Raw genomic sequence first — 13,699 nt, forward strand, 5'->3', positions numbered from 1 at the left:
CAGCTTCTGAGGGCTCCACATGATAATACAAACAGAAGACCAGAGATCACCAGATTCCAAGGAAAGGCTCTGTATGACAGACAGTTACCAAGGAAGAACCCCAGAGAAAAGAGAAATGGTGCAGGGAGCATAAGCTATTAAAAAAAAAAAAAAAAAAGAGGAAACCCTTTACTACTTCACAGGGAGTTAACATAAGAAACAGCATTCATGATCCCAGAACTGGATACTATACAGACAAATAATTAGAGGACAAGAAAGAGCTGGAAGAGGGGCGCCTGGGTGGCTCAGTTGGTTGGGCGTCTGTCTTCAAGTCGGGTCATGGTCGCAGGGTCCTAGGATTGAGTCCTGCATTGGGCTCCTTGCTCAGTGGGGAGCCTGCTTCTCCCTCTGCCTGCCGCTTCCACTGCTTCTGCTCTCTCTTTCTGACAAATGAATAAATAAAATCTTAAAAAAAAAAAAGAAAGAATGAAGTGGGAGGAAGGGGGAGGACATACATCAGGACACACAAACACAAATTTAACAGAAAGATGAAATTAAAGACATCGCCCAGAAAACAAAATAGAAACACAGATGGAGGGACGACTGGGTGGCACAGCGGTTAAGCGTCTGCCTTCGGCTCAGGGCGTGATCCCGGCGTTATGGGATCGAGCCCCACATCAGGCTCTTCCACTACGAGCCTGCTTCTTCAGCTCTCCCACTCCCCCTGCTTGTGTTCCCTCTCTCGCTGGCTGTCTCTATCTCTGTCAAATAAATAAATAAATAAAATCTTAAAAAAAAAAAAAAAAGAAAAGAAAGAAACACAGATGGAGAACAGATTTTTTCCAAAAGTGTCAAGGTTCGTTTCCAAGAGTTCCAGTCTCTGATTAGTAAGAATTACAGAATGAAGATTTTTAAATAATAAAATGAGACAATTCTCTAAATCTGAAAGATAATAATCTCCAGGTTGAAAGGGTCCAATCAGCAATCAAGAAGAATGGATGCAGGGGCGCCTGGGTGGCTCAGTTGTTAACCATCTGTCTTCGGCTCAGTGCGTGATCCCAGGGTCCTGGGATCGAGCTCTGCATTGGGCTCCTTGCTCAGTGGGGAGCCTGCTTCTTCCTCTCCCACTCCTTCTGCTTGTGTTCCCTCTCTCGCTGGCTGTTTCTCTTTGTCAAATAAATAAATTAAAAAAAAAAAGAAGAAGAAGAAGAATGGATGCAGACCAACTCCCTGGTACATCACTGTGAAATTTCTGAATACCAAGGATAAATATGAAGAGTCTAAAAAGCTTCTAGAGAGGAAAAAAAAAAAAGTCATACACTTAAGCCACTTACATTGTTATACTCCAATCTCTAGAACTACCAATACCGGAAAACTCTTTCTGACCTTAATTTTGAGCTTCCCACTCTCTATCACCTCCTCTACCCTTCCTGCCCACTCAATCTAGAACACTAATAACTGTCTGAACTCACCAGGATCCATAATCCACTGGTCCCACCACCTTCTTATGATTTGTCTTCTCTCTCAAGTTATTTCCTATTCAAATCTGTAGTCCTTCATTGTAATCACTCCTTAGGTATTCCAAATCAATGCCCTTGCTCTACACTTAGTGTGACAAAAATCCCAACTATCTTATAAATGTCATGCCTGTGTCTGGGTACCTGAATGTTGCTGGAGAGTAATTTCCAGCCATGCTGCTATTCCCACTTTAAATCCATGATCACTAACCTCAGGGAAGCCTTAAGGCCACCTGGCAATTCTACTACATTCTTCCAGTCCGTTAACTCTTCTGCTTGCCCAGTAATTACTGTAACTTCTCACATCTCTAGTATCTCCTATCTCCTCAATAATCACACTCTCAGCTGATGACCTTGCTTTCCATTTTACTGAAACAATAGCTACAACGAGAAGAAAACCTCCACGAGCTCCCACACCACAACAAAGAGCCCCGAGGTGCCATGGTCTTCTACCTTTCTCCTGTTTCTACGTAAGAACTGTCCACATTATCAAGACCAACACTTGTGCCGCCATCCCCCTCACCCTCTCAATGTCTCTCCCACAGTACCACATTCCCCCTTTCTGTCAGATTATTCCCATTAACAGATAAACATGTTGGTATTTTGCCCATCCTTTAAAAAACGGCTTCGCCTGACAGCTCTCTGTAGCTACTCATCTGTATCTTGATTATGGCAGTGGTAACGTAAATCTATAAATTTGTTATAATTCAGAGAACTCCAAGTCAAAGGAAAAAATGATGTGTAATTTTAAAAATAACACAAACTTGCTTAATTTTGATGTCCAAAATGAGAGTGAGTTCAAAGGGTGCTCAGATACAAGATGTTATACAAATGTTACAGCCTTCCCATATTATTCATAACAGCTAAGGAAAAAATGCCATTCACAGCAGCAAAAAAATTTTAAAATACCTTGGAATGAACTTAAGAATTATGCAAAACCTTTCACGTACTCTGTAGAATTTATTTGTAACCCCCTTAAAAAAAGGTTGATGCAAAACCTAGATGAAGAAAATTACAAACCCTGAAAACAAAATTGAGACACATTTCATATTCCTATATAGAAGGACTTGGTATCATTAAAATAGCAAATTTCCCCCAGATGAGTTTATAAATTCAGTTAATTCAATCAAAATTAATCTTATTGAATTTCCAGTAAGACTATTTTTGGGACATGGTATCTTGATTCTAAAATAAATCTAACACAGTAAATGATAAGAAGAGGTATGAAGTTTTTAAAAAATAAGAATAATCTGCAGAGCATTTAACCTACTCTAAAACATACAAATGTATAATTCAAAGCTGTAGTAATAAAATTACCATCGTATGGGTACAAGATTAAACAAAGAGATCAGAGAAACAAAAAGACATATATGGGAATTTGGTATGTGATAAAGCAGGTATCTTCAATTGGGGAAAAGGACAGATGATCCCAGGACAAGTGGTAATCCACATGGGCGGAAAAAAGAGTTTGATCCCTACACTTCATACTAATTCCCCAAAATATATACCGAATGAATGAAACATTCAAACGGGAACCATAGGAGTGTTTGAAGAAGATACAGAACCGTGTTTTAGTTTTTGGGACAAAGTAAACCTTTCTCACCAAGTCATGAGACCCAGACAGATCAGACTGATGCATGAAATACATAATGGGTTTAAATCACTATGATTTATTTTTTTTTAAAAGATTTTTATTTACTTATTTGAGACAGAGACAGAGAGAGAGAGAGGGAGAGGGAGAAAGAATCTGAAGCAGACTCCCCGCTGATCACAGAGCCTGAGGAGGAGCTCAATCCCACAACCATGAGATCATGACCTGAGCTGAAACCAAGAGTCGGATGCTTAACTGACTGAGTCACTCAGGCGCCCCAATCATTAAGATTTTTAAAAGAGGAAAGAAAAATGGATAAAGGATACAAATGGGAAACTTATTTTAAAAAGCAAATATGAATGACAAAAATACATGAAAATATCATCAATCTAGTTATCAAAAGCAAGCTTTAAAAAAATACAGTTTTTATCCATCAGATGAAAATCACCTACACGCAGTATTAGTAAGGGTGTAGAAAAATGGGTACTCTCATTTAGTTTGGTAGAATAATAAAGTACTCTGACATTTTCTCAAAAGCAATTTAGCAGTACCTATTACAATGTCAAATATTCATCCTTTTTGACCCAGGACACCCACTTCTAGGAATTTATCCTACAGAAACACTCTTAACAAGAGTAGAGAGATATGTTAAGGAATGTCCACTGCAGATGTTTACAATAGCAAAAAATCAGAAACCACTCAATGCCCACTGACAGTGGATAAACCATGGCACCAGCACACACTGGAAATAGAATATGTCAGATCTACGAGCACTAAGATTCAGACATGGTCAAGTACATTGGTAAGAAAATTACTGTTATGTCTATGAGTCCCTTTTTGTTAAATAAACAAAAAGTTAATGTCTACATTAAAAAACTGTGGGAATCTACACCAAACTGCTGAAAGTGATCCTCTTTGAGGAGAGAAATTTCAAGGAACTTGTACTTCCTACATAATGAATTTCTATTATATAGAAATATAATGTTTACATTTTCCATGATTCTGGTTAATACCTACAATAAGGAAAAAACAAAACAAAGCAAGAGTAAAACGGTTTAATTCAAAGTTAAAAAAAAATTTTTAATTAAGCCACTCTGCTAGTCAGATTCAGGTTCTTTCTGGTAGGTTCTTTCTGGAGAGAGAACCTACTAGATATAAACACGGTAGCCAAACTACAGCTAAGCTGAAGGGTAGAGGGTCTGTCTGTCCCATTCCTCTTCCAACCTAGGAGCTGCCTATGTAAGGAAACTGACTGAGTAAACACCTAGAATTGGTGGGGACTAAACTCAAGAGGTTTTGCCTTGTTTCAGAAAGCTTTGATCAAGGACAGTGAGGAAAGATCCACCCACTCATGCTTTTCCTGACTCTAAAAGCAACCCAGGTATTTCAACAACGAGTACTAACCAGGGATCTGTCACTAAGGTTGATATGAAACATGAAGAGGCAAACTTACAAAGTCTGTAACTCCAGTTAGTGTAGACCTGTGCTTGCCAACCTTTTTCAGCTCCCAGCACACAAAAAATGAAAATATCTGTAAGGCACATTGCAGCAAACAGAGGCTGTTTACTGACAGAATGGGTGGCCTAGGGTCCTGCTCCAGCAGCCCCAGGCATGGTGGGCTGCAAGCATCAATACCACAACACATCTGTAACACTGTTTTCTTGGCACACCTATCAGGAGGGTCTGGTGCAGGGAAAACATTTCTTTAAAAAGCTTCCTTCTGGGATGCCTGTGTGGCTCATCGGTTAAATATCTGCCTTCAGCTCAGGTTCTTGGGATCAAGTCCCGCATCAGGCTCCTTGCTCAGCAGGGAGTCTGCTTCTCCCTCTGCCTGTTCTGCCTGCCGCTCCCACTTCTTGTGCTCTGATAAATCAATCAATTGATCAATCTTTTTAAAAATAAATAAAAAATAAAAAGCTTCCTTCAAAAGTACAACTACAATCACTCAACATATATTTATTAAGCACCTACTATGTACCAAACACTGTGTTAAGTATGGACATCTACCCTGAAGTCCAGAGGGGAAAGACAGGTAAATAGGCAGTTCCAATATAAGCATGCTATCTGAGGGCAAGTAGCAGGATTTTTAACTTGAGTCCCATGCCTGGGAAAAGGGAGTCTGTCAACAACTCCTCCCCAGAAGTGATCCCTACACAAAAGGGTGAATTGTATTTCAGGTAGAGGGAAGAGCAGGCATAAAGATCTAAATAAAAGAAGTCAAAGAAGCAAAACAGGTTCTGTATTATACATGTAGAACATGAGCGGGTCCATTTAGTTTTAACTGATGTATTTTTGATAAATACAGAATGTGGCTGAACAGAAAACCAATCACCACAAAAGTCAGGAAAGCATATGCCTTCCTACACAACAACCAAACATAAGCTATGAGAAAAGTTTATTTGGGGAAATGAAGAAACTTCTTGAGGATAAAATCTATAAAAACAGACAACACTATTGATTTGCAAGTACAATGAGCTTATATATGAAGTTCAGGACAATTTTTACTCTGGTGGCAGAGGTTTACACTGAAAAAGAACAAAACACTACCCGTATTTTAAGGCAAAGCTCATTCAAATACTCAATGTAATACTTACTTCATTTAAAGAAATGGGAAAGCAAACGAACTCCCAGATAATTAGTATGTAAGTTTCCTGCTCTTAAAAACAATATATAGTGAGCTTAGAAATTAACTCAAATATATACAGTATCTTCCTCCTTCTCTCACATGGAACTAAACAAAGCAAGTGTCATAACAGAAAATTAGGCTTAATATTTACCTCTCTGCCTGTAAGGATGTGTCTTGCCAATTTCACTTTTGCAAAATTCCCCTTGCCGATTGTTTTCAACAGTCTGTAGTTTCCGATGTGAGGTTGTTCATCAGCACAGGAAGCTATAGAGTTTCTACACCGAGCTCCAGAGCGCCCAGTGCGAGAGGTAACTTCTTGCCGCCCATCTCCATGTGACGTGTGCTACAATATAACATACACAAAAATAAGGAAATGACAGGACACATGGTACTTGCCAAATTTTAAGAACCCCTAGTTGAAGAAACAAAACATTACTGCTTTAATTTTTATCTTAATGCATCTAGCACTTTAAAGGAATTTGCCCACATGATCTAAATTTATGAGGAAAACAAGCAAACGCTAAGAAGAAAAATATCAAGGGTTGAAGTGGGTGTTCAGAAGGAAATGAGATATTTTCTGTATGTGGCTGCAACATAAAATAGGAGTAACAAGACTGCCTTTTATAGTCATAAAGAATGTAACTTGTCCATAAGGTATTAAGTGCACCTGCACATATGATCCTTCGCCAGAGGAGGATACTTTTGTGATTTATTCACAGCCACATCACTATTTAGTGAGAGATCCAAAGAGAATCTGGATTCCTAATTTTCTACACCACACTGCTAACAGTTATTCAAAATAATGTGTTTCAAGAAGCAGCTAGATTAGAGAGCACAGGCAGTAACTTGTCTCACAGAGGCTGTAGGAACTTTTTTCTGGTTAGGTCCCCTGAGGCACGGGAAACAAAAGCAAAAATAAACAACTGGGACTACCTTAAAATAAAAAGCTTCCGCACAGCAAAGATAACAGTCAACAGAACTAAAAGGCAGCCTATGGAATGGGAAAAGATATTTGCAAATGATATATCTGATAAAGGGTTAGTATCCAAAATATAAAGAATTTATCAAACTCAACCCCCCAAACCAAGTAATCCAATGTTTAAAATGTGAAGACAACAAACATTTCTCCAAAGACATAAAGATGGCCAAAAGACACATGAAAAGAAGATCATTGTCACTCCTCATCAGTGAAATGCAAATTAAAACTACAATGTGATATATCACCTCATACCTGTCAGAAGGCTAAAATCGACAACACAGGAAACAACAGGCGTTGGCGAGGACATAAAAGGGAACCCTCGTGAACTTTTTTTTTTTTTTTAAGATTTTATTTATTTATTTGACAGAGATAGAGACAGCCAGTGAGAGAGGGAACACAAGCAGGGGGAGTGGGAGAAGAAGAAGCAGGCTCACAGCAGAGGAGCCTGATGTGGGGCTCGATCCCACAACGCCGGGATCACGCCCTGAGCCGAAGGCAGACGCTTAACCGCTGCGCCACCCAGGCGCCCCCCTCGTGAACTTTTGACTATTAATGGGAATGCAAACTGGTGCAGCCACTCTGGAAAACAGTATGGAGTTTCCTCAAAAAGTTAAAAATAGAACTACCCTAAGATCCAGCAATCACACTACTGGGTATTTATACTCAAAATACAAGAACACTAATTCATAGGGATACATGCATCCATATTTTACTGCAGCATTATTTACAATAACCAAAATGTGGAAACAGCCCAAATGTCCATTGATTAATGAAAGGATAAAGGAGATACAGGGGCGCCTGGGTGGCTCAGTCGGTTAAGTATCTGCCTTTGGCTCAGGTCATGATCTCAGGGCCCTGGGATTGAGCCCCATGTCGGGCTCCCTGCTCAGCAGGGAGTCTGCTTCTCCCTCTCCCTCTGCCCCCCACCCCGTGTATTCTCTCTCTCTTAAATAAATAAATGGAGATATACACACAATGGAATATTATTCAGTCATAAAAAAGAATGAAATCTTGCCATTTGCAACAACATGGATGGATTTAGACTGTATAAATGCAAAGCAAAGTTAGTCAGTCAGACAGAGCAAGACAAATATCACATGATTTCACTCATATGTGGAATTTAAGAAACAAAACAGATGAGTAAAGGGGGGATAAAAGAGAGAAAGTGAGACAAACCAAGAAACAGACTCTTAACTACAGAGAACTGATGATTACCGGGGTGGGGGGGGGTGAGGGAATGGGGGAAATAGGTGATAGGGATTAAGGAGCATGCCTGTCTCAATGAGCACCGGGTCATGTATGGAATTGTTGAATCACTGTATCATACACCTTAAACTAATATCACACTGTATGTTAAATGGAATTAAAATAAAAACTTAAAAAAAAACCATCCAGACTATGTGGTCCTTGATAAATGTTAGTTGATGAATAAAGTACTCAGTATACTCCATAAAAGCAAAACAAATCATATATACCTCTAACCATATTAAACAGAAAGGTACTAGAATTACAAACACCCAATGTGTACAATTCTATATGTGTAAGCATCCAGCTGCCTCATGCTTCCTTTTGCCCCACACATGCTCAAAGGATGCTATGGCCCACTGCCTGCCGTTCAGGGCACTGCTCTCTCTCCCAGCACTCATACATACACTTGAAATCTCATTCATTCTTTTCTCTTTTCTTTTCTTTTTTTTTTTAAGATTTTATTTATTTATTTGACAGATACAGAGACAGCCAGCGAGAGAGGGAACACAAGCAGGGGGAGTGGGAGAGGAAGAAGCAGGCTCATAGCGGAGGAGCCTGATGTGGGGCTCGATCCCATAATGCCGGGATCACGCCCTGAGCCGAAGGCAGACGCTTAACCGCTGTGCCACTCAGGTGCCCCTTCTCTTTTCTTTTTATCCAGGAAAATGTCCCTTCTTTCTCTTGCTGTGTTATTACCTATAGATCAAAACAAGCCTGGATCTAGCTGATAAATTTAAGAAACTACGTTGTAATATACATATCAAGCAAAAAGGAAAAACAAGTGTTCTAAAGTGAAAGCTTAAGAATTTGTGCGATTAGCTTCTGAAGTCTTCAAAGATATCTTTTTTCAGAATTTTCCTGTTAAACTCCATCTACTTTTTCATATTCTCTAATTAAATATTTCTCCCTCAAAAAAAAAAATATTTCTCCCTCATGTTCCAGGTTTTAGGATAGGTTTACTTCTGTTTTATTTAATTATCACGTAATACTGCATGCAAACAATTTTTATGTTTTTATTGTAAAGGTATATCTTAAGTAAATTAGGCTTTTATGAACCAGCTACAAATGTAAGCAATTTGTAATACTGTTCCTATATCAAAAAGGATTCTAATTTCCAAATAAGAACTTTGGAGAGGGGCGCCTGGGTGGCTCAGTCGTTAAGCGTCTGCCTTCAGCTCAGGTCCTGATCCCAGGGTGCTGGGATCGAGCCCCGCATCGGGCTCCCTGCTCCACTGGGAGCCTGCTTCTTCCTCTCCCACTCCCCCTGCTGTGTTCCCTCTCTTGCTGGCTGTCTCTCTCTGTCAAATAAATAAATAAAATCTTAAAAAAAAAAAAACTTTGGAGAAATAGCTATTTATAAATGAGGATCTGTTTATCAAAGAAAAAAAACTAAAACAGCAACTAAGTTATGAGAGGAAGGCTTCACACAGAACAGGCACACTTGTTATAAACAAAATATGTGCTGCTGTAATGCAAATTTTGTACATCAGATGGAGTATGGTTTTAAAAGGATTTTGGTGGGGTGCCTGGGTGGGTCAGTCCATTAAGCATCCAACTCTTGGTTTCAGCTCAGGTCATAACCTCATGGGTTGTGGGATCTAGCCCCACATCAGGCTCCATGCTCAGCAGCGAGTCTGCTTGAAGATTCTCTCCCTCTGTTCCCAACCCCTCCAGCCTGCGAACCCACGCATGCATTTTCTCTCGCTCAAATTAATAAATAAATCTTAAAAAAAAAAAAAAAAGAATTTCGGTGATCATGTTTGTTACATGTTTATTTCCAAATTAGATTTAAGTTTCAAGAAGACAGGTACAGTAATTTATTATTCCTTAGAACTTAGAACAGTAGAGTTGGCACACAACAGGGACTTAATAAATATCAGAATGACTATAACATGATAACACAATACTATCACTGCAGTGTTCAGGTGCTTAGATTACAGGAAATTTCTCTTTTCTATCTTCCAAATAGAACTTTTCTTCTATTCATTCATTCAAGTATTTACTGAGTGATGACATGGTAGATTTTTTTTAATTTTTAAGAAGTATTTATTTATTTGAGAGAGAGAAACAGAGAGCACACACAAATGGGGGGGGGGCAGAAGGAGAAGGAGACTCCCCACTGAGCAGGGAGCCCGACTCCGGCTCGGTCCCAGGAATCATGACCTGAACCAAAGGCAGCCGCCTGAGCCACCCAGGCACCCCAGATTTTATATATGTATATGTATGTGCCAGGCCCTGTCCCCATGAGCTATGTGTCAAGTGGTTTTACTATTTACACAATGAAAATACAGTCATTAAAATCATACTATAGAGGGGCCTGGATCCCAGGGTCCTGGGATCAAGTCCCGCATTGGGTTCCCTGCTCCGCAGGGAGCCTGCTTCTCCCTCTGCCTCTGCCTCTCTGTCTCTCATGAATAAATTAATAAAATCTTTTTTTAAAAAATCATACTCCTATTCAAAATTTAGGTTAAAAAAGCCTCTGTAATGTAAACATATTTTCTAATTTACATGTTTTATAAATTCAGCTTTTCATGCATTAAGTTTTCTACAGTGAGGCACAGTTAAACTGACAAAATATTAACTTATGTGCAAATCAACGGTCTTCTATTGCACGCAAAACAGGAGTATTAAAAAAATCTTAAGAGGCACAGGCATCCAAAGTTTATACCTTTGCTTACTCTTATTTCCCAACCTACTTACAATAAGGGAAACTCCTAAGAAGCCACTAGATGTAANNNNTTCAGCAGGACAAAGATTTTTGTCTGTTTTGTTCATTATCAGATATTCCCAGAACCTGGGAGCAGTGATTGGCACTGAGTAGCTGTGCAAAACATCATTGCTGAATGAATGGGAAATGAATTCCAGGCCTTCTGATCTAATCCATTCCTCCTTTCAGGCTATATCATCCACTATTCTCTAGCATGGTCCTGGTCCCTTAGTTTGAGTGCCCTTTCTTCTCTTCAAACCTAAGAAAACCCTACTCATTCCTTTATGTTTGGATCATTTGTCACCATCTTTATGAATGCAGCCTTCCTTGATCCTGCATCTCATCAGATTTTTTTTTCTTTTCCTTTGGGTTCTGCAGGTACTTTGTATCTATCTATATTATGCTACTTTGTTGTAGACAACACTACTACAACCATATTGGCTCTTTTGCTTCTAAGCTTGTGGAGGAGTCCACTGATTACAAAGAGAACTCACACCCTCCTCCCTCACTTGAGTTGGCACAGCCATTTGCCTAAATTTAGCCAATGGCATACAAGTGAAAGTGACATGTTATTCCCATGCGGAAGCATTTAACTTCCAGTCCTTGACTCCTACCATTTTCTGCTCTCCTGAATCCTGAGCACTGCCCAGACAGAAGGCCACAGGACCAAACTGGCCTGGACAGGGAGATCAATCTTAACCCAGCTAATAAGCCCTCAGGCAAACTGTGTAAACAAAGGTTTTTACTGTGTTAAACCGCTAGGATTTTGGTTGTGTTTGTTATCACAGTATAACTCAACCTAAGCTAATATACACTCATGCAAATAAACAACCATAACACTAAGCAAAAAGAAACTATTTCCCCCATTAGACTATAAACTCATACAACAGACTGAAATAAATGATGTTTGTTAAATTACAATAGAGTTAAACTTAGTATATTAGTTTGATGTTTCCTTAACATAAGGTGCCTGGCTAGTTCAGTTGGTACAGCATGAGACTCCTGATCTTGGGGTTGTGAGTTCAAACGCCATGTTGGGTGTAGAGATTACTTTAAAATAAAATCTTTTTTTTTTTAAGATTTTTTTTATTCATCTGAGAGACAGAGAGCACAAGCAGGGGGAGCAGCAGAGGGAGAGAGAGAAGTGGGCTCTCTGCCGAGCAGAGACGCTGGGCTTGATCCCAGGACCCTGAGGTCATGACCTGAGCCAAAGGCAGATGCTTAACCAACTGAGTCACCCAGGCACCCCAAAATCTTTTAAAAAAAAAGATATTATTTATTTATTTGAGAGAGAGAGCAAGAGAGCAAGAGCTGGGGAGGGGCAGAGGGAGAAGCATACTCCCTGCTGATCAGGAAGCCTGATGTGGGGCTCCATCCTGGACTCTGGGATCACGACCTAAGCTGAAGGCAGACACTTAACCAAACTGAGCCACCCAGGCACCCTTTAAAAATAAAATCTTAAAAAAAAAATTCTAATGTGTTTAACAACAACAACAAAAAACCTCTCAAAACAGAAGCAATTTATTCATAGGAATATTGGCATAGAGTTTTCTAGTAGTATCCTTTTCCAGTTAAAACTGATTTCTTTTTTTTTTTTTTTTTTAAGATTTTATTTATTTATTTAACAGAGATAGAGACAGCCAGCGAGAGAGGGAACACAAGCAGGGGGAGTGGGAGAGGAAGAAGCAGGCTCCCAGCGGAGGAGCCTGATGTGGGGCTCGATCCCGTAACGCTGGGATCGCGCCCTGAGCCGAAGGCAGACGCCCAACCGTTGTGCCACCCAGGCGCCCCTAAAACTGATTTCTTAAGTAGGCTTTTCAAATTTCAGGTTGGTGCTTTACCAGGTAGATACAAAGGTAAACCTGGAATCATATTTATTATGTTAAAAAAATTAAAGATAACTTTTTGGGGGTGTACGTGTGTCTAAGGTATATTCTCACTTGTGTCTTCTTGTTATATAATAAATGAATTTGACGGCTCTTATACATGGACACATTTTTTAAGAACTAATATGTACAACATAAAACGGAATGCATTCCTCATTCATTTTTCTTACTGCTTCTTACATTAATTTGATATGGCCCTGTAACAGTGAGTAGTGCTTCTACTTGGCCTTCATTTTATTCTTCCCATGCTTCTATCAATGGCCCTAAAGAAAAAAAAGTTTCTAATCTTATGGCACTCAATGTGGATACTAACCATTTTGACAAATAATTCTGAATTCTTGGACTGTTAGCCAATTATTTCATGCATAGGCTTTCCCCCCCCCTGTAATATGGAGCCAGCCAGTAAACAACCCGAGGACAAAAAAAAGAAAATGTTATAGACTTCTTCATTATTCACATTACAACATTGTGTGGCAGCACTAAGCATGTAACAGGTATTCAAAGCTGTTAAATTTAATTCTTAAAGATTAAAGGAGTCCTGAAACTTCTCTCTCATGGATTTGAGCTTATACCACTTCAGCCACCATGAAAATTAGAGTATGTACACTGCTACTGAAAATAATCAGAAGCAAGCCAAGGACAGGAAATTATTAACAAATTCATAAAGCGTCCATTTTCAAATTAAAAACTCTAATGCAAAACATTTAATTTTCCAGGTAATATACTAGAGAATGGAGCAAATGCTATAGCTACCTACTCAACATTGAATTCTCCCTTCTTCATTACCAAGAGAACCTGGATGTCTGTTTGGTGAGGCAACAAGGCCAGCTAAATACTTATTTTCTCAAATTTCGCTGCAGCCAGACATAGCATATGGCTTGGTACTGGCCAGTTCTCATTAATGAAAGCCACTGGGGGCGGGGAGGATTCTGGGAAAACTTTTTGTTTCTCATAAAGGGGAACAGATACACTAGTACAGTCCCTTCCTCCTTTCTTGTGCCTCAGTACAACCATAACTGAAGACGTAGAAGTTATCCTGCAGCCATAAGGTCTCAAACATGAAAGAAAAGACAAAACTATTTTTAAAAACCACCAGCTCCAAATAAAATAAAATAAAATAAAATAAAATAAAATAAAAACCACCAGCTCCAGGGGAGCCTGAGTGG

At 39.4% G+C, this 13,699-nt stretch overlaps 1 protein-coding gene across 5 annotated transcripts in view; it reads right to left on the reverse strand.

The window, feature by feature from the left end:
- The window catches only part of MARK3 (microtubule affinity regulating kinase 3), a 111,469-nt gene that overhangs the window by 78,066 nt on the left and 19,704 nt on the right, over positions 1 to 13,699 (reverse strand). For all 5 annotated transcript variants that reach the window (XM_040641373.1, XM_040641372.1, XM_008706111.2 and 2 more), the window contains exon 2: positions 5,865 to 6,056. In XM_040641373.1, coding sequence (XP_040497307.1) covers positions 5,865 to 6,056 — 192 coding nt within the window. The remainder of the gene's footprint in view (positions 1 to 5,864; positions 6,057 to 13,699) is intronic.

Source organism: Ursus maritimus, unplaced genomic scaffold (genome assembly GCF_017311325.1).
Source record: "Ursus maritimus isolate PB19 unplaced genomic scaffold, ASM1731132v1 scaffold_25, whole genome shotgun sequence".
Classification (NCBI taxonomy): Eukaryota; Metazoa; Chordata; class Mammalia; order Carnivora; family Ursidae; genus Ursus; species Ursus maritimus.